Genomic DNA, 27,784 nt, shown 5'->3' on the forward strand with positions numbered 1-27,784 from the left:
GTGCATTTTACACTTACAGTGTATCTCCATTTGGACTAGACACTTTTAAACGTTCCACAGCCACATGGGACCAGTGGCTATGAATAATGAAATAGAATGAGGTTGGCAAAGTTTCTTTTTTTTGTTTTACAGAAGCTGTCTTTGTGAGTTGTTTATGCAATGTTCATGGGTTTCATATATAAATAGAAATAATTTTAATGTATATATTAGACATATAATTTATAGTTTAAACACGTGTAAATAATCATGACGATATCACCCCTTGGGAGTAAAAACACAACAGAATGCCCCACCCCCTTTATTTTGATTAAAAAAACAGTCCAAGTTAATAGACAAGGTGTCAGGTTCAATCTTTTATTGGGGGACTTCTCTGGTGGTGCAGTGGTTAAGAATCCGCCTTCCAATGCAGGAGACACTGGTTCGAGCCCTGGTCCGGGAAGATCCCACATGCCGCGGAGCAACTAAGCCCGTGCGCCACAACTACTGAGCCTGCGCTCTAGAGCCCGCGAGCCACAACTACTGAAGCCCATGTGCCTAGAGCCTGTGCTCCGCAACAACAGAAGCCACCGCGATGAGAAGCCCGCGCACTGCAACAAAGAGTAGCAGCCAAAAATAAATAAATAAATAAATTTATTTTTTTAAAAAAATCTCTTATTGGAATCTATTTTTCCCAAGTATGCCATATATATTTTCATTTACCTCTCAAACACACATATTCAATTTTATTATCCCATTTCACAGATGAGGAGATTGAGGCCCAGCAATAAGTAATTTGCCCAAGATTGCATAGGCAGGGAGGGGTGAAGTTGGACCTTCTGATATGACAACCACGGCTGCACAGGTGCCCCGCCCTGACACACTACCCAGAGACGGGGGGGGGGGGGGGGGGGGGGAGGAGAAGGGACTGTGGTGGCATTGCCCAGCTGGGCCTAAGGACAAGAGACATGGTTTCCACATTTTTTTAGATGCTTTATATTTCTACTCCCATATTGCTTAGTGCAGACAATAGCAATTACTTGGAATTTGAGAAAGTCAAGCCCTGGTTTGTTAAGGAATAACTGGAAATTCTGTTACTGATAAGCTTTGGAAAAAATCTCTACCAACGAAAAGTTTTATTGTGAAAATATTATGTCATAAAAAATAATCAGAGATCAAAAGGGGATAAAATAAAAAGTTAAATTCTCTTCCCTCCCTCCCTCCTAATTTCAATCATGTCACGTCCCTTTTTAAGTACTCCAATGGCTATCAATGGATTTAGAACATAAACCAAATTCCTGACCAAAGCCCCACAAGATCTGGGCCTTTGGGCTTGACTCTGCTTTGTTAATTTACACAATAAATATCGATGAACTGCTGACCACGTGTGAGGCGCTGTTTAGTTGCTGAGCTGGGCCACATTTTGACTTTCACGGGCCCTTTCCTCCAAAAGTATATTAAAAATGATATTTTATGACTGTATATCTATAACGACACACTATCTTTGACTCTAAAATTTAATTTGCTTCCTTCCAATTTTAAGAGAAATTATAACATTTGTGTGGTCCCAAAGCCACATGGGTCCTGGGCACCGTGCCTGCTGTCCCCTGGAGCCCCTGGTTCACTGCAGTCTCACCACTCTGTCCTCTGCAACCTTTGCCTTTGCCGTGCCCTCTGGGAACGATTTCCTCAGGCTGGACCCTCATCTTGTGTATGTCAGATTAAATGTCACCTTTCAAGAGAGCTCTTTCATGCAATTCTATTTAAAGCAGCCGCGCTCTCCCCCCAATCACCTCTTCTATCCTCTTTCCTTCAGAGTACTTATCCTCTATTGAAATATCTTGTTTATTCTAGTAATTATTTATTGTCTGTCTCCTTCCAGAGGGGCAGAGTCTTCAAGGGTCAAAACCTTTTTTGGTCTTATTTACTGCGCCAGCCTTTTAGTAGGAGCTCATGAATGAGTGACTCCCATCCTCCAGAGGTGATAACAGTTAAGTGTCTTGTGTATCCTTTGAGACGTTTCCTGTATTTGGGTTGTCTATCTATCTATCTATCTATCTATCTATCTATCTATCTATCTATCTATCTATCTTCTCTATATTTGTATTAATCTTTTTGAAAGACACAAGGAAGTTCATACCACTCCTGTCTTTTTAATGCTTTGTTATTGCATTTAGTTTTGGACTTCTTTTTCCGTCAGTTGCCTGATTCAGACGAGTTGGCGGGAACGGAAAGAGAACCCGGTTAGGAGGTCGGAGATCTGGCCCTATGTCCAGGTCCTGCCCCCAACTCGCTAAGTGATCTTGGGCAAGCCCCTTTCTGCCTTGAAGCCTCAGTTTCCTCTTATTAACAGGGGAGGAACCCCGGCTGGAACGGAGATCTCCAAACACCTGGGCTTCCAGGTGGGGCGCTAGTCTAGCCTGGGTGCAGACTGGGGAGCAGGGGGCATTGGCCGTGCCCAGGACGAGGGAGGGTCCCTTAGGGGAGGCCCTGATAGCGCCCGGTGGTGCAGGCCCTCGCTGGGTTCGGGGTCGGGGGCGGGGGACTGGGAGTTGGGGGCTGGGGTTCCGCTGTGACCCACCGCCGCTCACCTTCCCGATGTTTCTGCTGCTGTATGAGTCCAGCAGGTTTATAAACACCCTCTGGATCCGGATAACTTTCTCCGTCCGGGCAGCAACTTCCTCTTCTTCAGCCATGGTGGGAGCCTCGCTGGTTGCTAAGGAGAAAGCGTCCCTTTGGTTGCCAAGGAGATGGGCCCGCGGCCCTCCGGGGTTGGGGCTAGCGCGCGGGGCGGGGCGTTCCCGGGGCGGGGGGCGGGGCCTCCGGTTTCCCGCGCCAGGAGGGCTCTCCCTGCCCAGGGCGCCAGGCAGACCTGCGTCCCCGCGCGAGCCCCACTCTCCCCTGCTTCACGCCGGGGGCCCTCGGGCAGGGCGCGCCCTCCGTCCCTTCCCTCTCTTTCATTCGGTAACTCCGGAAACACGTCCCAGTGTCCACCTGACACGGAGCACTAAAAATACTGATGAATCTGATGAAAAGGTAAAACCCGCAAGCCTAGGCTTCCCCTGAAATGTTGGAGTGAATTAACGTGCCCCTGTGGGGCGGTCTGACCAGGAGGGCGTGACATAATCCTCTACTGCAAAGAAGGGCTGTTGCCATGGAGTTTCGGGGTCATGGTGTGGTCCACTGTGCTGCCAGTGGCTGCTTGGTCCACTGGGCTCAACTGGTTTAGCAGTTCCGGGGCTGGGGTGGGAGCGGCTAGCAGCCATTTGTGCTGGGGATTCACCCCCATTCACAAAGGGATAGAATTTGGACCTTGCCCTTTCCAAATCAGGTTAGACACGCAGCTGCCGAGATAAACCGACGAATTAAAAGATGCCATTCGATTTGTCTTATCACAGAACCACAAAGGTCATGGTGGACTATATATATATATCCTGTTATCTTAGAATAGTAAATATTTTTGTGCTTTAAACATTAACTTGTTGAATGTAAATATTTAACACATGGATTGACTGTGTACCTTTTTTTTTTTTTTTTTTTTTTAAAGACTGATTGCCTCAGAAATTGGAGATGGCCAGGGAGCTCCAGACAGCCTGAAGGTTCTGTCTGGGCACTCAGGCATTTGGGAGACTTAGCTTTGACTTCCAGCTCTGCAGCCATTTGTGGGAGACTGGGGCCAAACTTTTAACCTTACCCAAGCTATTAAATTGGCTGTAAAACAGGGGTGAAGCCACCAACCTAACAGGGCGGTCAGGATTAAACAAGATATATGAAAGCACCTTCTGAAGTGGTCTCCAAAAGTGAAATTGCTTTTTTTCTGCAACGCTAAAGCACACTTCTACAAATGGGAGTTTTTCATTCCTTTTTTCGTCCCCACGCCCAACTCCCTTTCGTTTTATACATATGTCTCACTGAAACTTCTGTTTTGATAAAGTAACACTTTGAAATTTTGCAGACTTAATTTGGAAACAGCTTGCTCACAGCAACATTCTTTTTTTTTTATTTTTTATTTTTTTAAAAATTTATTTATTTATTTATGGCTGTATTGGGTCTTCGTTTCTGTGCGAGGGCTTTCTCTCGTTGCGGCAAGTGGGGGCCACTCCTCATTGCGGTGCGCGGGCCTCTCACTATCGCGGCCTCTCTTGTTGCTGAGCACAGGCTCCAGACGCGCAGGCTCAGTAATTGTGGCTCACGGGCCCAGCTGCTCCGCGGCATGTGGGATCCTCCCAGACCAGGGCTCGAACCCGTGTCCCCTGCATTGGCAGGCAGACTCTCAACCCCTGCGCCACCAGGGAAGCCCAACATTCTTTTTTTTAATATCAACAAGAAAGTGCTGTCAATTTAAATGTAAAAATACTCATGTAAGACCAGTACAAAACTTGATGGAATAAATACTCTTCAGCATTCTTTCAAAAGGTCTCTTAGATCAAATATTCTAGAGTTCCAGATTTTCAGTTTGACCCTATTGACATGCAGTTAAGCAGGGAAGTACTTTTATTCAACCGGTCATGCTACTGTAACTCATTTTTGTTTCATTCTTGTTTACATTACTGATAACATGTAAATGAGCTAGTTACAAGGGGATGGCTTCCAGAGAATTTTATATCATATTGGTAGGTTAGGAAAGGAGATTCATATTGATCAATTCTATTATGCCAACTAAGGGATCTTTCTTCTCCTGTTATTCCTTTCCTCTTTAACAGTTTTTTTTATATTTTAGTTTTTATTGAAGTATAATTGATTTACAATGCTTTGTTAGTTTCAGGTGTACAGCAGAGTGATTCAGTTACATATATGTTATTACGAGATATTGAGTATAGTTCCCTGTTCCTCTTTCAAAATCAGCTTTCATGTAACCACAAAGTTCAGGGGATGCTTTTATTGACACATATGGGGATGGCTGGTGGAGTCAGAAGACTTGGGTTCTGACCGTACCCTCCTGCTCACAGGTGGGCTGCTGAGCAAGTGCCACAACCTGTCCAAGTCTCAGCTGGACATGGCACACACAGAATGAAGGGGCAGAAGGCAGAGTTAAGTCAACGTGGCACATATCAGAATCTGTTTTCCTACCCTGTTCCCCCTTAACAATCAAACCACACATTTCGTGTTTTTGAACACTGGCGAGAGAATAGTGCAGTGTTGTGATGGGAGAAGCGAGTGAATGCTCAGTACCCCAGCAGCTGCTGATTAGCTGTGTGGGGTGTGTAACGATTGATGCTGGACCTGGAGGAACGGTGGGAAGAGCGTCATCGTGGGAAACGAGGTGCGCATCCTCCTCATAATCATACTGCCGCTTCAGGGATGCTGGGAGCAGGCAGAGCTGAGCACAGATCGGTGCTTTTGCTAGAAAGGGATGTTCTTCAGCTGGTTTGAACACCGACAGCTGTTGCATTTCCCTTCTCTAATTAGTACATAAAAGCTAATGTAGAAAATAGGAAAAAGAAAATGAAAATTACCTATCTTACCACCTGGTGATGACTACTATATTAACATTGTAGGATATTTTATTTCATTTTTCCTTCTGTTACATAGAAGATTATTTTTCAAGATGTAGTTTTAAATCCCTTTCTTCCTGTAGTATAATTTTCTCCAATTTTAATGGCTGCATATTTTTCCATCAAGAGGATCTGGCATAACTTAACCACTTTTTAGAGCCTTTTCTATTTTTCATTAGCGAAAATGACATCCTTGTTGTATATCTTCTGCTGAATCATGTCACTATGCTAGATTTCTAGGCTATTACCAGCACAGAAGTTATAAGCTTTGTAAAGGCTTTATTACCACTATTTTCCAGAAAGGTTTCACCAATATATCTTCCAATAGAGTGTAACTATGCCTCTCACTAAATCTTTATTGATATCATTATATTTAAGTAAGAGAAACTATTAAATTATTAGGTAAAATGGCTCAACATAGCTAAGCCTATTTTCCTTTCATGAATTACTGGTCTGGTTGAACATCCTTCAAGTGGTTACTGGACATTTGTATATTTTTCTCAGTTGATCATATTATTTGCCCCTTATTCTCATTTTTTTCTTACTGACTTATAAGAGCTACTTACTTGGAGGTTCTTTTTTTCTTTTCTTTTGGAAGTGAAATCAAGGCTTAATTTATCTGGTTAAATTCTTTTAAAAATCTAGGTAAAATGAAGGTTTTAATATATAGTGGAGGTTTTGATATGTGTAGTTTTATTAATGTCTTCTCTCTCTGTTGCTCTTTCATAGTAATAAAAAGAGCAAATCACTTCACACCGAAATGGAACAATACAGAATTCAAAAATGGAAACGGAATCTCTCGGAATCAAACATTTATCACAAAATGAACGCTTTCAATTTTTAAACATACAATCAATCACTTTTCTTCATACTTAACTCAAAATTAGTAAACAGAATTTTATTCAGACTTTACAAATATCCTTTACATTTAGCCTGAGATTAAGCATGAGAAAGTTCAACCTGAAGTTAGACTTCATTACCCAAACACTTCAGCATCTGAAAATAAAGCTGAGGATGAATGTTCATTTATCAAACATAATTTAAGCATTCCAATAAACTCTGACAATGAATAGTGACCCAAACCAAACTTTAACTTGCTCTGGTCTACATGATCTTCAGAGCCTAAAAGTACCTATTATTTAATAATGATTTTAAAAAGTCTTCAAATGACAAATTATGAAGGTGTGTCCAGATGTGGAATTTTAGTTCAACATTTCTATAGCTGCTGCTTTAGACTAGTATTAAAAAAACAACTCCCCAATCCTTATTATTCAACATGTACTTGAAAACATGTAGCAGCATGGTATAGTTTATTTTTATAAATATTAGTACCTGTAATAAAATATAAAATACAGTCTCCATTTTTCAAATATTAAGTCTCTGAATGCTTCATTCATCCTTTGGTTTCAAACCCATACGATGCACTCATATGACATTGCAGAGTTAGCACTGAGACAGAACACTGTACATCTGTTGGGGAAGGAGGGGTGCTGTGGGAATACCAAAGCGCTACATCATAGAAAGGAAACGTTGAAGCAAAAATACTTTCTGAATATATACTGTACATTATGTAAACAAACATTCATAATAAGAATCAACACAGGCCAAAATACTGTTTTCTAGGAAATCAGAGTCTTTTTTCTTTTAAATCACACACACTGAAGATGCTTTTTGTTAGGAAAAGAATGGAGCCTGTTCCTGTATTTGCTTATGTGCTTAAATATCTTGGAAACAAGTAATTGTTGCATTCATTTGCTAACGGTTTGTCCTCTTACTTGGCTGGCTGTTGCAAACAGGAATACAGTACTATTTCAGTACCTGTTCTTCACGTAATACTAGCTACGTAATATAGAATTAACTCATCTTTATCAGTCCATATTAATAATATAAATAGATTACATGAAGCAGTGAATTTCAAAATTTGTGCAGGGGAAACTAGTTGATAATTTGTTTCCAATAAGGCTAGTAGCAAAAATAATTACTACAAAGTCAGTCCAAGCTAGTAGCAAACCCCTGATTTAGCAAGCTGAATCAAAGTTTGAAGTTAGTTTATTTCCTATATTACTGTGCAAATCTAGAATTTCCTATGTAAGAGACAGTGCTGGCAGCATCAAAGTCCTGCAATAAGAGAATGAAATACTGATTAGGTTTTCAGAATGCCAGAGATACTATATGAAGAAATTTGAATGTCTTAATGACGGTGTCACAGCAATGGCCTCAGGATTTCCTTAATGAATCACAAACTAAGAAAGACGATTCATTAGTCAATAAAGTTCTCAATCAAAAGCCTAAATGTGATGAAATTTTTAAAAATCTTATATTTGTATTTGTATGGAAATATGTATGGAAATATGTTAATATAAATGTTTCAGACATTACATGAAATTTCTAAAAATCATATTTGTATTTGTATGGAAATATGTATGGAAATATGTTAATATAAATGTTTCAGACATTACATGAAATTTCTAAAAATCTTATATGTTCTGGTATAATGTTATAAGTAATAATCCTAGTTATTACTTTAAAATGTATATCTCAGAAATAACTAAAAAAAAAAAAAAAAAAAAAAAAAAAAAAAAAAAAAAAGCCTAAATGTGAAGCAAACAATGATAAAGACACAAAATCAAAGATGCATTTTCTACTATGACCATCTGGAAGAATTTCAAGCTTTAGGTCAACATTGTGTACCAGCAGCGGCCTCTCTAACAGGAAAAAACTGAGTCATGACTGTCCATCCCTTTTCAAAGCTTCCAGTCTTTGAAGGAGCGCATTTCCAAATGCTTCCCGGTAGGCAGGGCTGAGTGTATCCAACAAGGAGTAGACTGTTTCATGGTAGGGAGTCTGTAAATGATCATCCACCTGGTCGAAAGCATAACCTACCACCTACAAGAGAAATGCAGTAGTGAATAAAGAATCAGATTTCATCTTGGTACAGAAAGCAAAAAAAACCCCAAGTTTTTACATGGGTCATTCTCTGACATTATGTGTTTCTCCATCAATAGTCAGAATACACATATTTTTAATACAACCTGTAATATTTAAGCAATTCATAACGTACAGGAACACCACCAGCAAAATGCTCTCATTATAATTTGTTTCTCAAAATTTAAAAGGTCTGATTTACCTACTCTTGATCCTAAAGGAATGTAAAATACAGAAAGAATTTAAAAAGCTATACAAAAATAGTATTTCATTTTCACGGTCTAAAACATACTTCTATTTATTTTGGGTTTTTTTTGGCTGCATCACACGGCATATGGGATCTTAGTTCTCCGACCAGGGAACGAACCCGTGCCCCCTGCACTGGAAGCACGGAGTCTTAACCACTGGACTGCCAGCGAAGTCCCCATGCTTCTATTTAATTCCACATATATTGAGGGTCTTTTTATAAAGGTACTATAATAAATAATTACATTTATTATTACTATAGTATTAGTCCATATTTTTATCATAATTTATGTGTTTGGACTTTGTATAAAGAATTCTAAAATTTATTTATAGTTTTAATTCTGCTTTATAATTAGTTATCTGAAATGCCACTTTCATTACTAATACATTACTTATCTGCTCAACTCTGTGAGATAAAAGGGAATGTTATTCTGTGTGCTTCTCTGTGTGTTTTTTCCCCTTAAACACAGCTAAAGCTTTTTTCTCCAACAAGATTATAAGACCTATATCATGGTTCACCAGCACAGTGTAGGGCAAAATCAGCTTAGGTTTTGCTGACTTCATTAAAGCTTGTGAATTCCGCATATGAACCCCACATTTTATGACATCTATTCAAGCCATAGGAGATGCAAGTTTATGCTAGAAACAGAAGCAGAGTTGTTGTTATTGCACCACTTCGGGACCATGCTCTGTCCCAGCACTTTCTACAACATATTACAATTGTGTTTGCCCCTCTCTTATCACCACTAGCCTGTGGTCTACCTGGGGACAGGGATCATGTCTTACTCGCATGGTTTGATTTATAATTCCTGACACAGGATAGTTACTCAATAAATGTCAACTGAATCAGACTGAAAAAATAAATATTTGAGTACTTACATGCCAGGTTTTATAACTGATCCAGATCTTTCTGCAAACTTCATTCACATAACCATCCCCCAAATCCTTTTCAGTTTTCTTTTTTTAAATCTCCAACTTATAGATAAAGAAGTAGGGACTCAGGTTGACTGACTCACCCAAGGTCACTCAAATTCACCTGTAAGACTTCTGACTCTCATTAGAACCTTTCCTACCTCACCAGAATTAAACAGTGTCAGACAGAAGTAATTTACCTGGGGTCATTTATCTCTACTTTCGACTTGCCTATTTCTATTTAAGATCCACTTCTAAAGATGACAAGTTTTTGGTACAAATTTAGGAAGGGGAGCATGAAGATTAGTTAATTCCGGGACTACTCCCAAAGCCAAGCCTCAGCTGTTGGGGAACTAAGGGTAGTGACGATGCTGGCCTTGCAATCGGCTTCAATGTAAGTGATCCTCTATCAAGGGATACACAGAACACACGATTCACATACATCTTAGGTAAACTGAATCTAGTGAAATAAAGAGATGTTCATGTGCTTGTTTAATGTATCACATGACATTTTTACTTGCTTAAACCATATGCTCTACTTTATGATACTGCATATCTTTGGGAGAACGATCCTTAACAGATACAGAAACAGAAAAGTCAGAGATTTTTGACCGAGATAGAAGGTTATTTATTTATTTTGGCTGTGCTGCACGGCCTGCGGGATCTTAATTCCCCGACCAGGGGTTGAACCTGGGCCCTTGGCAGTGAAAGTGCGGAGTTCTAACCACTGGGCCTCCAGGGAATTCCCTCAAGTATGTTGTTTCAATAGAAGAGACATTTATAAGAGGTGGGAAAATATTCAACACAATGACTGCAAAACTCATCCAACGCAGAGAATGCATAATTCGGGTAAACATATTTAGCTAGAGATAAGAAATAAATTAATCTGGGGGGTGATGGTTACTACAAAATACTCTGCAAATCAAATCTGTTTTTTCTTTTTCAAAAAATCCAATTTTCCCATGTTGGCTGAAAGACTTTAGTATTAATAAAAATTCCTAGGGAAAAAAGCTTTCCTTAAAAAAACTTAGAAGCTACTGAGTGTCAAGTTCTCATCTAACACTCTTTCCCACTCCCTGACTCCAGACCCTTTTTGATTAAGTGGTAAAGATGTAATTTTTTTTTTTTCCTAAAGAGAAAATGACTTACCCTGAGCCCAGCTTCAGTGAGCTCCAGGCAGTATCTATTCCTTTCTCTTGTTTCCACATTGATATAGGCCACATCGTCTGCACAGCGCAGGGTTTTTGAGACAAACATGGTGTTAACAGCAAAGAGAACATCATTTACAACTGCTTCAGCTTCCAGCCTCATGTCTTTCATATCAGTTCCTTCAAAGCCATTAAGCTCTGCATCTTCTTCAAATGCTGACACACTGCTCAGCTCCATGGGATTACAGTCTGTTTCCATTCTGCAAAAATCTGGATATAAAACTGGCTTATAGAAAGACACTCCACATACTAATGTTTGATTAAAAGCAGTTATGCCTTACAACTGCTACTTATTGGAAAACATTACTGAGTTAACAACTTTTAGGGAAAATATTGCCTAAAACCATTTTCAGTAGTTTTTCACAGCAAAATTACAGACACCTATAGATTAAAAAAAAAACAAAACACAACTCTGTTCTCCACTTCTCCCCAAAAGGTTAATCCCCATATTGGTACGAATTCAGAATATCAGTTTTTAGCTATTTCAAACAATGCCAATGTAAAAATCCTAGTACCTACTTCTTTTTAAATGTATTATTATTTTTCTAGGATAGATATTTAGAACTGGAATTGCTGAGTCAAAGTATATACTCATTTTAACTTTTAATAGATACTGCTGATTCACCCTTCAAAAAAGGCTGTACTGACTGATACTCCACCAACAGAATATAAAGGACTTTGCTCTTTTTCACCACACCCTTTCCAACCCTTTTTAACATTTGCCAACTTGAGAGGAAAAGAATGATGTCTCATTGTTTGAATATGTATATCCTTGATTAAACAACCTTTGGGTACTTACAGGATATTTTTAGTTCCAAGGTCATACAGCTATTAAAAAAAAAACAAATAAAAATGAACTAAGGTTGTCTAAAATCAAAGTTTAAGTCTTTACCTACTAAGGTACACCCTCAATAGTTCCTTTTACGACTTCTCCATTTGGGGTTTTGCCTAAGAAGCAATCTTCCCCATTCCACGATTACATTTTAAAATGCTCTAAATTATCTTTTGAATTCTCATTCTCTATCTCTATTTTTAACTCTTTGATCCGTCTGGAATTTATTCTGTGTAGCTTTACTTTCCAAGTGGATAGCCTATTGTCCCAACACCACTTACTGAATAACTCTTTTTACTATTTACTTGAACTGGCTCACATATTATACTTTGAAAAATATTATTTCTCGTGCTAACTTGATTCAATATTATTGCCAGTCTGCTATGTAGTTCTTGCTTCTCTTCTGTGACTGGGGGAGCAGTTGAGTATTGTTAAAAATTCGAAATGTATGGATGAGAAAAGTTAATAAATGTGAGATTGCTTTGGAATGTAAAAACAGCTTTTCAGAATAAGATATACTTTCTTTTTACCTGTTGGCTTTAAAAGTAAATTAAGATTTCATTTCTCTGATATGGATTAAGCATCCACTGTCCTAAATGTAGGACGACTGTTCAACTCATTATAAACATTTATTTGTACTGTTTGTCTATTACCTTATAAATTTCATCCCTTTTTCTAAAGTTACCAACTTGTGCCCTATCTGTGTGATGTTCAAAATCCTTTAAATTAGTGGTTCTCAATCGTGGCCACAAACCCCATCTGAGAAACTGAATCAAAACCTCTGGGAGATTTTTCTGCGTATTTTTTCAGAGTTTCTGGGTGATTCTACTGTATCGCCAATGATCTGAATTATTAGCAAAAATCTTAAGGGGCTAGAGTTCCTATAGCTGCAAGTCATTTACACACTATAAAAGTCAAAACTATTTGCTGAAGGCAATTTATGATAAACTATGTAAAGCTCTTTCAAAAAACTACATAGCAAACTGGTACAAATAATATAATCCTCCAATCCTATTTCAACTAATGATACGTTTTAAGGGTCCTTTATCTTGTCTCCCACAGCACTTTACAGGATTAGTCACTCACTACTAACAATACAAGTTAATTATAAATTTATCAATTATTGCTGGAGGAATTTGTCAGGTAACTGAAATCTAATGTTGACTTAGTATATTTGAAAGTGAAAATATTTGATTTTCTAAAAATTTCTACCTTCTCTAGAAATAATCATTATATTCCTTAATATTACACTTTGTTTTATGTATGAGAAATGAGACCACTTTTTTTTACAAAGTCAGTTTTGAAGATTTTGAAATGTGGCTGTGTACCATAAATCTCTTAACATCCTGAATGCCAAACATCTTTATTTTCCTCAAGTAATCAAGTACGTTAACTACAGATGACAGATATAATAACTGTTACATGAAAAAGATGTTTATATGAGAAAGCTTGACAGGAGTCAAGTTTTTAAAGAAAGAGCCTAATTCATTGCAACTAGGACCATAGTGATATGATAAGCCAAAGAATCCGATACTAGAATGTAAGAAATCCTCACAGGTCAGTAAAGCAGGTCATCACACTGTGTGTAGTAGTCAGCACCAAGGGGCAAAAAAAGAGAAAGACACCTTTCCTGAGACTGTGAACTTTCAGGAGATTTTTCTCTGAAATGCTTCTGAATGATGCATTAAATAGCAGACACATCCAGAACCTCTGATGATACATAAGAATTGATAGATTTTAGTACTGAAGCATTATACAAGTTCACATTTTAAGCTATCATTATTTTAAGGTATTATTACAATTATCTTTTGTTGGTTATGACAAGCTCTTGATTACTTATCAATATCATTTCCCCTTCCTAACAGCACCCAGATTTTCCAAGAGGAATCATAATACCTCCCCTTCCCCTATTTTTTTTTTTTTTTTAAGCTTTTGGCCACACCCCACGGCATGTGGGATCTTAGTTCCCCAACCAGGGATTGAACCCACGCCTCCTGCATTGGAAGGCAGAGTCTTAACCACTGGACCGCCGGGGAAGTCCCCCCTTCCCCTACTGAGTAAAGTAACCAAGCAATTTGCGTGAGATTGACCCCAATCTCAGTTGAAGGCTGTCCTGAACTTATCAATACACCAAATTCTTCCTGGTCACTTTATTTTTTAAAAATATTTATTTATTTTCTTTACTTTTGTTTTGCTGCATCAGGTTTTAGTTGCAGCCCCCGTGGTCTTCATTGAGGCATGCGGGATCTTCTGTTGCAGCACGGGCTTCTCTCTAGTTGTGGCATGCTGGTTTTCTCTCTCTAGTTGTGGCATGCAGGCTCCAGGGCGCATGGGCTCTGTAGTTGTGGTGCACAGGGTCCAGAGTGCGTGCACTCTGTAGTTTACGGCACACGGGCTCTCTCATTGAGGCACGCAAGCTCAGTAGTTGTGGCGTGCGGGCTTAGTTGCCCCATGGCATGTGAGATCTCAGTTCCCTGACCAAGGATCGAACCTATGTCCCCAGGACTGGAAGGCGGATTCTTTACCACTGGACCACCAGGGCAGTCCCTTTTCTAGTCACTTTAATGCAGAATGGTTTACAGCACACAGCCCCAGCTGTTCCTGGTAGCCATCCCAAGATGAGGGAAACTCAAGGATGATGCTGACAATGGGAAAAGAACAGAGCCAAGAGATTCACAGAGAAATGAAGCCCAAGCCCTGACAGCTGCCCAACCTTTGCACTTTTCAGTTATTGCAGCCAATACATTCATTATTTTACTGGCAACTGAAAGCATACTGAATTAGCAGTCTACCCAAAATAAAAAGCACTCATTAATCTAGCTCTTCAACAGCTTTATAGAAGAGGTTTAAAAAAAATGGAACCATGATGATATTTTTGTGCCTGTCAATGTGGAAAGTGCTTAATAAAAGCTTTGTAGAATATGAGTATCAACATGTGTATTAACTTCCTATTGCTGCTGTAACAAATTACCACAAACTTAGTGGCTTAAACAACACGAATTAATTTTCTTACAATTCTGGACGTGAGAAATCTAAAATCAAGGTGTTAGCAAGGCTGCATTCCTTTTGGAGGCTTCAGGGGAGAATCTGTTTCCTTGCCTCTCTAGCTTCTAGAAGTCTCCCACATTCCTTGGCTCATGGTCCCTTCTTCCTCCACCTTCAAAGCATATCACTTCAATCTCTGGTTCTGTAGTCACATTATCTCCTTCTTCTGACTCTTGGCACCTGTGCTCCATTTTATAAGGACCTTTGTGATTGATTATATTGGGCCCACTTGAACATTCCAGGATAATTTCCCCATCCAAGGTCCTTAACTTGAACAAACCTGCAAAGTTCCTTTTGCCATATAAGGTACTGATAATATATTCACAGTTTCTGGGGATTAGGACATGGACATCTTTGTGGGGGGGGTCATTATTCTGTCTACCAGTGTCCATATCCTATCAGCAGGGAAAGGAGTATAAAGGTAGTCAAAGAGACTTCATTTTCTGACTTTCCTTTTTGGAACAGTCATCATTTACTTTTAAAAGAAGGTCCAGTGTGCTTGTCAAGCTCACTGCCTTCTTTGGAAAGGTTCCTTAGTCATAGGTTTCATGATTTGTATTCTGTAACTCCAGCACCGTGATACAGCAAAATGAACTGGGTTTGGGTGTTTTAATTAAAGGCACCATTTCGAGGCTGGCAAGGGGTTTATGAATTGTCTTGAATCAAGAGCTCTGTCCAACTACCCGATTCTGGATGGTGACTGGCTCATCCAATCAGATCCTCTTTTGAGGAGTATGAACATAGAGCCAAAAAACATGAATTCAGTGTGTGATGAAAGGAGCTACAGAAGCAAAGCAGGGAGCAACTGGGTAGCCTTACCAATGGGGCACTAGAGAAGTGGTTTCTGCACTTTGATTATTCATCCCAATAGCTAAAAATATTTTGAGCAGATACCTCATCATATGTATATTTATTTACATATAATATCACAATTAGCATATCAAAACACATAAATATGAATTTAAAGAGGAGAAGGTAAAATATGAAATATAAGCTTATTTTCTTCTTACTTCTCAATGGATTATCTTGTGTACCCAACTGTAGAAGCCTGCACCACTGCGGATGGGGACATATACGTCCATGTTGGTGAAGGGACAACTACTAAAATTACTAATGAAACATTAGCGATGCTGTCAGGTTACCAGAATAGGTGACTCATCAATGTAATTCCTGTAAAAATCCCTGGATTCTTTTTCTGTAGGCAAAACAACTTATCATTGTATGAGAAATTCTAGACCAGTAGAACTCTGTGCAATGATGGAAATGTTCTTTATCTATGCTGTCCAATACAGTAGCTACTAGGCACATGTGGCTATTAAGCACCTGAAGTTTCGCTAGAGTGACTGAGGAACCAAATTTCAAATTTTATTTAATTTTCATTCATTTAAATTTAAAAAGCTAGTGGCTACTGTATCACATAGCACAGGACTAGACCTTTGTGAATACTTGTGGATAATATAATGAACTGAGTTTATATTATTGTTGAAAAAAATCAATAGATATAAAGGTACTAAATTCAGCTTATTTTATATAAGTACCAAGATTTGGAAATAGGTATGTTAGAAAATCTATTTTTAATCTTAGCTAATCTATGGAGGGAAATTAACTGTCAGTGTTTCATTGGTAAAAACCAATGAATTACTTCTATTTTCTAATCTTTTCAATTTAGAATCTAAGTTTATATATCCAGCACTTTTCTAAGCATTAGAATACTAATTAAATATGTTTACTGGTAGTTTACAGCCTAATTTGGGAAATAAGACAGGCACATGAAATACGTACACAAATATTAATGCCATGCACATGCATCATAATTATAACATAAAAAATGTATAATTAGAGAAAACAATATGTCTTGGTCCTACTACAAACTTACCACTAAACTTGTATAAACTTGGGCTGGCCATGTAACCTCACTGGTTTTCGCACTTACAGAATAAGGGGGAATGAACGGGAAATTCTTTACTGTTCTTGAGAGCTGACATTCCATGATTTACAACATAATTGTTAGTTACTATGGGGGGCTTGACTCATGGAACAGGTCAGTCAAAACTGGGCTTGAATGAGCACAGATGAAAAGTTATGGATAAGCAGAGAAGAGAGTTGTGAAGGATTCTTCAGAGGGAACAATGCATAAACAAGGTCCAGGGTGTGGCAGGAATTGTAAGGAAACTAGACTAGGTAGTCTACTACAAGGAAAATGCTAAGAGAATAATAGATAGGAATGGCCCAATGTGACAAGGTGCTAATACCTAGACAACAGAATTTGATTTTGATACAATAGGCTGTTTTAAGCTCTTGAGAATGGGAAGAGCAATGTCTTTATATTTAAAGTAGGTTCCTTGTAGGCAGTATATAGTTTGGTCCTGCTTTTTCATTTAATCTGATAATCTCTACCTTTTAATTGGAGTGTTTACACCATTTACATTTAATATGATTACTATGATTGATATGGTTACTATCTTGCTGTTTGTTTTCTATTTGTCCCATCGGTACTTTATTCCCTTTTCCTTATTTTTCTGCCTACTTTTGGACTGACCACTTTTTAGGATTCTTTTTTACATCCTTTGGTGGCTTACTGACTCTTCGTTGAATGTTTTTGGTGGTTGCTTTAGAGTTTATAATATACATCTTTAATTTATCACACCTTCAAGTGTTCTTATACCACTTCATGCATAATATAAGAACCTTACAAGAGTATATTATACAGTCTTTGTGCTATTTTTTTTTTTGCAATGTTTTTATTATTTATTTATTTATGGCGTGTTGGGTCTTCGTTTCTGTGCCAGGGCTTTCTCTAGTTGCGGCAAGTGGGGGCCACTCTTCATCGCGGTGCGCGGGCCTCTCACTATCGTGGCCTCTCTTGTTGCAGAGCACAGGCTCCAGACGCGCAGGCTCAGTAATTGTGGCTCACGGGCCTAGTTGCTCCGCGGCATGTGGGATCCTCCCAGACCAGGGCTCGAACCCATGTCCCCTGCATTGGCAGGCAGATTCTCAACCACTGCGCCACCAGGGAAGCCCTGTGCTATTTTTGTCTTACATTTTACTTCTACATATGTTAGAAACTTCATAATACATGTTATTTTTGCTTTATTATTGTTTTTAACAGTGTTTTGTTTGTTTGTTTTTCGGCCACACCTCATGGCTTGCGGGATCTCAGTTCCCTGACCAGGGATTGAACCCAGGCCACAACAGTGAAAGCCCGGAATCGTAACTACTAGGCCACCAGGGAATTCCCATTATTTTTGCTTTAAATAGCCAGTTACTTTTCAAAGAGTTAGGTAATAAGAAAAATGCATTTTATATTTAACCATATGGTAACTATTTCTGATGCTCATTTCTTTGTGTTGATCTACATCTGCATCTATGATCTGTATTATTTTTCTTCTGCCTGATGATTTCCTTAAACATTTCCTGTAGTGTAGGTCTGCTGTTGATGAATTCTTTCAGCTTTTCTATGTCTGAACAAGTCTTTTCCTATCACTTTCATTTTTTTTTTTTTTTTTATAAACTTATTTTATTTATTTATTTTTGGCTGCACTGGGTCTTTGTTGCTGTGCGCAGGCTTTCTCTAGTGGCAGCGAGCAGGGGCTACTCTTCATTGCAGTGCACGGGCTTCTCGTTGCAGTGGCTTCTCTTGTTGCAGAGCACAGGCTCTAGGCGCATGGGCTTCAGTAGTTGTAGCACGCAGGCTCAGAAGTTGTGGCTCGTGGGCTCTAGAGTGCAGGCTCAGCAGTTGTGGCACATGGGCTTAGCTGCTCCGCGGCATGTGGGATCTTCCTGGACCAGGGCTCAAATCCATGTCCCCTGCATTGGCAGGCAGATCCTTAACCACTGCACCATCAGAGAAGCCCCACTTTCATTTTTAAAAGATATTTTTGCTGGGTATAGAATCCTAGGCTGACTTTTTTTCTTTCAAGAAAAAATGTTTCCTTCAAGAAAAAAATCAAAGATATTTCTCTACCATCATCTTATTCGCACTGTTTCCCATGAGAAGTCTGATGTCATTTGGTATCTTTGTTCCACTTGGTGTAGTTTTTCTTCATGTTTCTTTTGCTTGGGGTTCATTGAGACTCTTGCATCTGTGGGTTCATAGATTTTAGCAAATTTGGAAAAATTTTGGCCATTATTTCTTCTAACATTTATTTGTCTCTCCTCTCTTTGGGGAGTCCAGTTTCATGAATATTAGTCCAAGTGAAGTTGTCCTACCCCTATGCTCATTTTTTCACTCTTTCCCTCTTTGTGTTTCACTTTGAATAGTTTCTATTGCTATTTAAAGTTCTTTTCTAATCTTTTCTTTGCTGTATCTAATCTCTTATACTTGGGTTCTTTTTTTTTTTACTTGGGTTCTTTTTTAAAAAACATATTTTTCATGTCTCTACTTCATTTGCTCAATCTTTTCTCTAATTTTATTTGAACATATGGAATAATTATAATAAATGTATTAATGTCACTGTTATCTGGGTTAGTTTCAATTGATAGATTTTTCTAATCGTTATGGGTTGCATACTGCTTCTTTGCACGCCTAATATATTTTGATTGGATGCCAGACTGCGTGGATTTTACCTTGCATGGTGCTTGATATTTTTATATTCCTATAAATATTATTGAGTATTGCCCTGGGATGTAGTTATCTGGGAAAAGCTTGATCCTTTCAGGTCTTACTTTTAGGCTTTTTAAGGCAGTATCAAAACTGATTTAGTCTCTGGTTAATTTTTTTCCCAACTACAGAGGCAAAACCTTTCTGAGCACTCTACCGGATGGCCTATGAACTATGAGATTTTTCATTCTGGGTGAGAGGAACTGGAACTATCACTGGTCCTGTTTGAGCTCTGAAAATTCCTCTAATTCTTTTGGGTAGTCTCTTCCCCAGCCCTGGGGAGTTTCCTCACAACTATGTGTTGATCAGTATTCAGCTGCAGACTGGAGGGGGATCCTCTGTATATATATCCATGGCTCTAAGAAGCTCTCTACCTTCTAGTACTCTGTCCTAGCTGCCTTGGCCTTCCTGGAATCCTAGCTTCATATCCTCAATTCAGGTAGACTGCCAGTTCTACCTGGGTTTCTCCTCCCAAGGCCATGCCTAGAAATTTTCTCCAGGCAATAATCTGGGGCAACAGTTTGCATCTTGTCTCTCAGGGATCACTGTCCTTCACTGCCTAATGTCCAAAGTCTTAAAACCATTGTTTCATGTATTTTTGCCCACTTTTTTTGTTGTTTCAGGTGGAAGGGTAAATCTGGTCCCTGTTACTCTATCTTAGCCAGAAGTGGAAAGCTTATTAACCAGTTTTCAGCTAATTTTGGAATCTTATTTCATCAGTTTTTCTTTCATTGATTTTGGTCTCTTCCATATTACTTTGAATCAACTTCACCATCTTGCTGGTTCTTTCATTAATGAGTTAAATACATTTTTGACACATGCTTACTATATGTTTGTATTAAGACTCACATTTTTAACTTAAAAAATTATATTTTGACACTACTTTCAGACTTTTAATCCTTCCAAATTCAGTTCGGACACATCTGTTTCAGGATTCTGTATCTGATCTCAAGGTAGAGTTAATCACTATATCCTCCTTCCTTAGAATTTGTTTTGATACTTCTGTACTTATCATACCTCACTGCAAATGAAGGTCCGTGGTGTCCATATCACCAGCACAGTGTCTGGCATAAAGCAGGTCTTCACTGAATACTTTCTGAGCGAATAAACCAAAGGAAAAATACTAACTTTCTGCTTCTCAAGCTGTAGTACTCAGCTCTGTGACATGGGGCATACAAAGCTACAGGATAAACATGATAGACACTCCTGGAAAATACACATCACTGCTAGAGTAACAATATTATGAGGTATGATGCAAAATTACGTACAATTTTAAAGCAAATGGCAGCCTCAAGCCATGTCCTCTTTAGGTTATGTTTCCCCACCCCTAGCGTTTCCTTTGCCTCTGACCGAAATATATGAGTGAAAAATAAGTAAGAGAAGGACTGCTTTAACTCAAGGAATTAACTAAAAAAGCTGAAAATTCCAGGCACTGGGTCTGGGGGTATAAAGTTAATAGGCAGAGGTTGGAGCTGGTGAAAGAGTGGAATGTTAGTACTGGGTTGGACCTTCTCTAAGTCTTTATAGCTCTTCCCACTTCAGTTACAATAATGCTCTTTATTAAAAGTTAAGGTAGGGCTTCCCTGGTGGCGCAGTGGTTGAGAATCTGCCTGCCAATGCAGGGGACACGGGTTCGAGCCCTGGTCTGGGAAGATCCCACATGCCGCAGAGCAGCTAGGCCCGTGAGCCACAATTACTGAGCCTGTGCGTCTGGAGCCTGTGCTCCGCAACAAGAGAGGCCGCGACAGTGAGAGGCCCGCACACTGCGATGAAGAGTGGCCCCCGCTTGCCACAACTGGAGAAAGCCCTTGCACAGAAACGAAGACCCAACACAGCCATAGATAAAATAAATAAATAAATAAAAATTAAAAAAAAATATTAAAAAAAATAATTAAGGTACTTATTGATAACTCTTAACTTCTGTTGGTATAATTTGGGGGCTGCGTTAGTGTTTTTGGAGGATTCATGAAACCAGTTATCAAGATATTGATTACTAAGTCCTTCATTCTCTATTTCTTAATTTTTTATATTCTAATTGTCTATGGCAGAAAAATGTATTATGTTTGTAATAAGACAAAAAACTTAAAAAATGTGATGTATTAGAAAGTATGAGGTGTAGGAAGCAGAAACATTTTTCTTCGTAGAGAAGCCAGACTACTTAGTTTTGTTTTTTTTTTTTTGGCTGCGTTGGGTCTTCGTTGCTGTGCATGGGCTTTCTCTAGTTGTGGCGAGCAGGGGCTACTCTTTGTTGCAGTGTGCGGGCTTCTTGTTGCAGTGGCTTCTCTTGTTGTGGAGCATGGGCTCTAGGCATGCGGGCTTCAGTAGTTGTGGGGTGTGGGCTCAGTAGTTGTGGCACGTGGGCTCTAGGGTGCATGGGCTTCAGTAGTTGTGGCATGCAGGCTCAGCAGTTGTGGCTCGTGGGCTCTACAGTGCAGGCTCAGTAGTTGTGGCGCACAGGCTTAGTCACTCCTCGGCATGTGTAATCGTCCCAGACTAGGGATCAAACCCGTGTCCCCTGCACTGGCAGGCAGATTCTTAACCACTGTGCCACCAGGGAAGTCCTAAGATAAGTTAGGACTTATCTTAGGACTTAGGTAAGTTAGGACTTAGGTAAGTTAGGACTTACCTAAGATAAGTTAGGACCTAAGTTAAAGTAACTGGCAGCTTCAGTTTCAAATGAAATGAGAGCTTTGAATTTATCTGTATTTCAAACTACTGTTTTGAAAGTAAAGATGAATAAAGTTGATTAATTCGCAACATTTAGAATTCAGGCAAAGCTAAAGCTAGTTTAAACTTTATTTTCTGTAACACATAACGTTTAATGTTTTCAATAGCTCTGAGATGCTTATTTTGAAATTAAAAATTTTAAATCAGAATCATTTGCAGCATTACAAACATACATTATTTGTAATTCAAATAAAAATGGCCTATCTTTCCATTTATACACTGATTTATAAAATTACTCTGCACCCCACTTTCAACAAAGACACATACACAACCTAGTAATAACAAATCAATGGGCTTCCCTGGTGGCACAGTGGTTAAGAATCTGCCTGCCAATGCAGGGGACACGGGTTCGAGCCCTGGCCCAGGAAGATCCCGCATGCCGCGGAGCAACTAAGCCCGTGCGCCACAACTACTGAGCCTGCGCTCTAGAGCCCACGCACCACAGCTACTGAAGCCTGCGTGCCTAGAGCCCGTGCTCCGCAACAAGAGAAGCCACGACAATGAGGAGTCCACGCACCGCAACGAAGAGTAGCCCCCGCTCACAACTAGAGAAAGCCCGCGCACAGCAACGAAGACCCAACGCAGCCAAAAATAAAAACAAGCAAATAAATAAATAAATTTATAAACAAAACAAAACAAAAAAAACAAATCAAGCCACCGGAATTTTATTGTGCTTCAGCTGATTAAAGAGGAAGGTGACGGTGAAGAAATATATAAAGTTCATTTGAGAAGTCTTTTTTTTTTTTTTTTAAGATTTAATTGGCTTTATTAGGCAGTTCATGAATCAGGCAGAATCCCATCTGGCAACTAGAAGGGTACTCCTGGAGAAGTCCTTTAAACTGTAAAAAATAGGCAAGAACCCTACAACCCTGTAAACAACCTTTCCTTTGAAACCAGAAATTGTAAATGAGATTCTAAGACTAAAAAACTGAATGCTTAAGAACCAAAACCAAAATAACTCCAGGAATTAGTTTTTTGTTTCTATATAACCCACTAGATTATATAGAGGATTTGGTATTATATTTAATATAAGGTACATTCTAATCAACATAAAACAAATCAATATCTAAAGAGATATGAAATAGAAAACCTCCTTGTTTTCCATTTAAACTCTAAATTGGCTCTCTACCAGACTCTGAGCAATATTCTGTTGCCAGCACCTTCAAAAATTGGAATACCTTACGGGTGCTTTTAGTTATTCTGGTAGATTGCATCACCTTGCAAAAAGTTTCCAAATGATTCCTTATAACATCATCCATAAATTATTTAGGAACCGCTCTTACTTCATCTGTTGGTATAATTTTTGGACTGTGTTAGTGGTTTGGGGAGAATTCATGAAACTAGTTGTCAAGATATTGTTCACTAAATTCTTTATTCTCTACTTCTTAATTTAGTAGACTTTGTTTTGTTTCATCACAAATTTACAGCATCAAAGAGCTAGCAAAAGACTAGATTTGTCCTTGATGACAAAAGAACGGGCGTAGAAAGACATACGACTGTCTGCGTGTCTACAGCATGGCAAAAGAACAGAGCCAGAATGATTTCAAGAGCAGTATACAGATGTCAAATTTACATTTTGAAAGAAAGTTCGATTTTTCAGTTGCCATTACAACAATCAGCTGAGGGCTAGAATGTAATATCTTGATGATTACAGCTGACCCTTGAACAACACAGGTTTGAACTGCACAGGTCCACTTATGCATAGATTTTTTTCAATAGTAAATACTACAGTATTACGCTATCCATGTTGATTGAATTGGCGGATGTGGAACTGCGTATATGCAGGGCTGACTATAAGTTATATGTGGATTTTCAGTTTTGGGGGGGTTGGTGTCCTTAACCTCAGCGTTGTTCAAGGGTCAACTGTACTTTTATTTGTATCATACATCGCAGTCTGGAAAATCCTCTCAACATGAACAAGAAGTGGCCATATGGTGTGATGGTTAAAGGGCTCTTTTGAACAGACTGATGGGGGCTAGAACCTCAGCTCTGCCACTTACTCTGCGACTCGGGGCAAGATATCTTCATCCCTCTAGTCACACGTTCCGCCTCCCTAAAATGAAGCTAACAAAAGCATCTACCTTAAAGGGATCCCGAGAGAACTAAATGAGTGAATATATGGAAAACGCTTAGCACGGTGCTGGACACGCAATAAGCTCAAGAAATGCTATCTGTTAATTGTTAAAAATAGTATTTAAATATCTTTAAAGAAGAAAGACTAACCTCTGACCTAAGCCCTTTGACTCCAAGTTCCGTGCTCTTCACAGTATGTGCAGTGGCTGCAGCTGCGGCCTTTCACGGCTCTGAGAAACACGCGATGCAGGAACACTACTATCTTACTCCTGTTACCTCAGGCTCAAGTCTTAAGAGGACAACGTCTCAGCTTTTCTTTTATTTCACACGTTAACATGGATTTCTTTCATGGACGATTTTTTGACATGACCCATTCAGCCTCTGGTATATAGCCTCTAACCTGTCATTTCAAATCCTTTCCTAGAATTTTTCAGAAGTTGACAATGTTTGGTTGGTAATTACCTTCATCGTCCTCCCTTAATTAATGTTAGCTGTTAACATTTTGTGATAGTACTTTGTCTTTGATAAAACCCAGAACGCTGTTAGGATGACTCTGTACCCTATTTGAGCTGAGGTATAATAATGACAGATCCCAAACCTTAACAATTTATGCTGAATTTCTCCTAGAAAGCAAAAAATGCACCCGGCAACACACTTAAGACTGTGAAGGGAGCATGTTTGTTTTTACAAAATCTTCTAATTTTTATTTCCCTTCTCTGATATTTGAAATTTCGCACATTCTATGGACAGTGTGGACGTAATTCTATATTCCAAAAGAAATCACTTACTTAACATTTCAACTTGAAAAAAAATCAACTGTACTCATTCATCAAAAGTCTGGTTCAAACCTCCCAAGGTCTAGTCCAATTCCCTGCCAGATTGGATCCCAGTTTCATACCACTTTGTTTACACTCCTTTTATGGTAAGCATTATAATTATTCATAAACATGGCTTATTATCTTCCAAATATATCGAGAATCCAACTGCTTTTTCCCATCTTCACTCCCATCACTCTAGTCGAAGCCACTGTCATCTCTGCCTGTATTACTGCAGTATCTTTCTAACTGGGCTTGCCTTTTCACCTTTGGTCCTCTCACCTCCACAAAAGTCTATTCTCAACACAGCAGTTAGCATGGTCCTGCAAAAATTTTGGCCAGATTATGGCACTGCTTTCCTCAAACCCATTCACCGACTGAATAAAAAGGCAAAGTCTACAAGGCCCTATATGACCCCTCCCCCCGCAAACCCCCAGCTTCTCCTCTTTCCTTCACTCCCTCGTGACCTTCCTTGAACTCGCTAAGCATGCTCTTGCATTCTGCTGTTCCCCCTGCCTGGAAAACTCCTGCAGGTATTCACTTGCCTTGCTCCCCAGCTTTCCCTAAGTCTCTGCTAAAATGTCACCTATTAAACAAGAGAGGCCTTCCTTCACCCCCAATATAAAAGTGGCAAATCTCTCTGCTCTCCATTCCCTTTACATTACTTTTTTTCTACAGCACTTATCACCACATGGCATATGATGTGTTTGATTACTGTTTGTTTTCCCCTCCCTTCAATAAAACATAAGCACTCCATGAGGGCAGGGACTTAATCTGGTCACTGCTGTATCCCCAGTACCTAGAACAATCCCTGGCACATAGCAGGCAATCAGTAAATATTTACTGAATAAAGGAGTGACCCCTTCACTACAGAACATAAGCTCCTTGAATTCCTCTTTACCTTTTTCACATCTCTAACTGTGGAGACTTTCATTCAAAGGACCCTTAACAAACATTTAAACATGAATGAAGAGCAAGGGAACTGAAGTTACCAAGAATGCTTGGGACAAGTCTACAAAGAATGAGGGGGAGGGGCTTTCCTGGGGGCGCAGTGGTTGAGAATCTGCCTGCCAATGCAGGGGACACGGGTTCGAGCCCTGGTCCGGGAAGATCCCACATGCCACGGAGCGACTAGGCCCGTGAGCCACAACTACTGAGCCTGCGCGTCTGGAGCCTGTGCTCCGCAACAAGAGAGGCCGCGATAGTGAGAGGCCCGCGCACCGCGATGAAGAGTGGCCCCCGCTCGCCGCAACTAGAGAAAGCCCTCGCACAGAAACGAAGACACAACACAGCCAAAAAATAAATAAGTTAAAAAAAAAAAAAAAAAAGCAACAATCCCAGCACCTACATACAGTGGAAAGCACCCTGGTTCCAAAACGAAAAGGTGACTGTGGAAAGTAGAACCAGAGCTTTCTCCATCTGCCAACACTTGTGGGCTGTGTTAGTATTTCTAAGGCACTGGTGAAAGTTATCAGCATACAAACAAAATCTTCTTAACCCAGTCGCCTTAATTCACTATCTTTTTTCTTTCGACAGTTTAATTAACTAACCATGAACCTTTTTACCCACAGATAGGATAAATCAACAAAGTGTTGGCAAATTTAAAATCATTTACTAAATCTTACTGAACGGGGCCTTGAGGCAAACATCCCCACTTTTAAGCTCTCTTCTGATGAGGTGACAGACTCAATTATTTGGTAGAAATACCAAGTAAGTTAAGCAAAACTGGACGGCTAATAAAATTTACAACTTTAATTAAACTTTGTACACTCCGAATACTAGAACTGCTTAGTGACAAACTCCACAAGACTTTCCAGTAAGCTTATCACAGTCTGTTTCCTCTGACAGGTTACAAGACAAACACCCAGTCTGCTTGAGTTTTAAAAGGGTATTTCCTTTGCTCCCCCGGAATAACCAAGAAAGACAGAAGTCCAACTGGTAAAGCGAAAGGTGGGTTTAATTCACTATTCTTGATTAAACTGGATGTATTGGGACTCCGCTGGTTCCCTACGGATATCGTTTAAGTTTCCTAACAATATTTGGAGATAAGATATTACGTGCTCACAGTTGGCGAAGACTCCGAGAGGGCAGCGGCCGCTTCCAGGGGTTCGGCTAATGAGCGCCAGGGGCGGGATTCTAACCCAGGACCCTTGGCTTCCGGGCCACGGAACACACGCACGCAGGCCTCCTCGGGGGTGGACCAAGTTAAGAGCCGGCTCCGCCTCTGCAGGAGTTGCCTCCTAAAAGGCAGAAACACGGCTGCGCAGATTCCCAGAACCGCACAAGTACTTTGCCCAGGTTTCCGCGGGGTCGCAAGGTTCTGGTATCGATCAGAGAGAGCAGTTCTGCCCACAAATGCCTAGAAAGCTCAAGTGTCTTGGTCGCTGGCGCAGCACACGCAGGATGAATGAAGCGCTTTGGAAACTGCAAGCCTCTAGACAGTAGCGAAGCTGAAGCTCCAGAAAACAATACCTGAATGAGGCGGGCGACGAATAACTTGCTGACTATGGGCACAGGCCAATACGGGGGGGTGGGCGTGGGGGGGGGCAGGGATGGTCGAGAGGGGCTGCAGCCCTCCCCGTAGAGCCGGCGGCGTCCGAGCGCCCGTTTCCGGGGTCGGTGTCTAAGCTGCCCGGGACGGGCCAGGCCGGATCCGCCCCCAGACCCCCTCCCCCTCTCAGCCCGGGCACCGGGCCGCTTCTGCCGTCGCCCCTCATGGCCCGGCCTGCAGAGCCACGTCCGGCTCAGAGGGCCCCCGGCTCGCCCTCGAACCCGCCTCGGCCCCCGGCCGGCCTCCCGCCGCCGGCCCCGCGACTGCTCACCTGCGCACACCACTCGTCCTCCTCTCACTCCCTCCCCAGGCTTCTGGAAGCGACCTGCGGCACCGCCCCCTCTCCTCCCCGCCCTCGCCCCGCCCCCTCGGAGCCGGA

The 27,784-nt window shown here is 40.2% G+C and overlaps 2 protein-coding genes and 3 long non-coding RNA genes across 11 annotated transcripts in view; 3 read left to right on the top strand and 2 right to left on the bottom strand.

Moving 5' to 3' along the window:
• Positions 1-869, top strand: part of LOC309625296 — a 65,127-nt gene extending 64,258 nt beyond the window's left edge. The window contains exon 3 of the long non-coding RNA XR_014242428.1: positions 410-869. This is a non-coding gene — a long non-coding RNA (uncharacterized lncRNA). The remainder of the gene's footprint in view (positions 1-409) is intronic.
• Positions 1-2,736, bottom strand: part of AK7 (adenylate kinase 7) — a 61,339-nt gene extending 58,603 nt beyond the window's left edge. For all 4 annotated transcript variants that reach the window (XM_082384525.1, XM_082384524.1, XM_082384523.1 and 1 more), the window contains exon 1: positions 2,568-2,736. In XM_082384525.1, the coding sequence (XP_082240651.1) occupies positions 2,568-2,672 (105 nt within the window). In that variant the 5' untranslated portion in view covers positions 2,673-2,736. The remainder of the gene's footprint in view (positions 1-2,567) is intronic.
• Positions 2,737-2,807: 71 nt separating this feature from the next.
• On the top strand, positions 2,808-3,759 carry LOC309625309. The gene is made up of 2 exons (XR_014242449.1): positions 2,808-3,012; positions 3,524-3,759. It is a non-coding gene; the product is annotated as an uncharacterized lncRNA (long non-coding RNA).
• Positions 3,760-6,268: 2,509 nt separating this feature from the next.
• GSKIP (GSK3B interacting protein) lies at positions 6,269-27,757 on the bottom strand. Of its 4 annotated transcripts, none has more exons than XM_082384637.1 (5): positions 27,677-27,757; positions 26,920-27,326; positions 10,704-10,962; positions 8,063-8,357; positions 6,269-7,759 (listed from the first exon to the last, which is right to left on the bottom strand). In XM_082384637.1, the coding sequence occupies exons 3-4, from the start codon at positions 10,959-10,961 to the stop codon at positions 8,196-8,198; spliced, it is 420 nt and encodes a 139-aa protein (XP_082240763.1). In that variant the 5' UTR covers position 10,962; positions 26,920-27,326; positions 27,677-27,757; the 3' UTR covers positions 6,269-7,759; positions 8,063-8,195. The 4 variants fall into 4 exon arrangements, with proteins under 4 accessions (XP_082240763.1, XP_082240761.1, XP_082240762.1 ...); XM_082384635.1 differs by having other exon boundaries at positions 10,704-10,972; XM_082384636.1 differs by lacking the exon at positions 26,920-27,326 and having other exon boundaries at positions 10,704-10,972; positions 27,677-27,748.
• Positions 10,979-22,712, top strand: LOC309625312. Its single transcript, XR_014242453.1, has 2 exons — positions 10,979-21,809; positions 21,888-22,712. It is a non-coding gene; the product is annotated as an uncharacterized lncRNA (long non-coding RNA).
• Positions 27,758-27,784: the final 27 nt, after the last annotated feature.

This window comes from Balaenoptera borealis, assembly GCF_965194805.1.
Source record: "Balaenoptera borealis genome assembly, chromosome: 3".
NCBI classification, from domain to species: domain Eukaryota; kingdom Metazoa; phylum Chordata; class Mammalia; order Artiodactyla; family Balaenopteridae; genus Balaenoptera; species Balaenoptera borealis.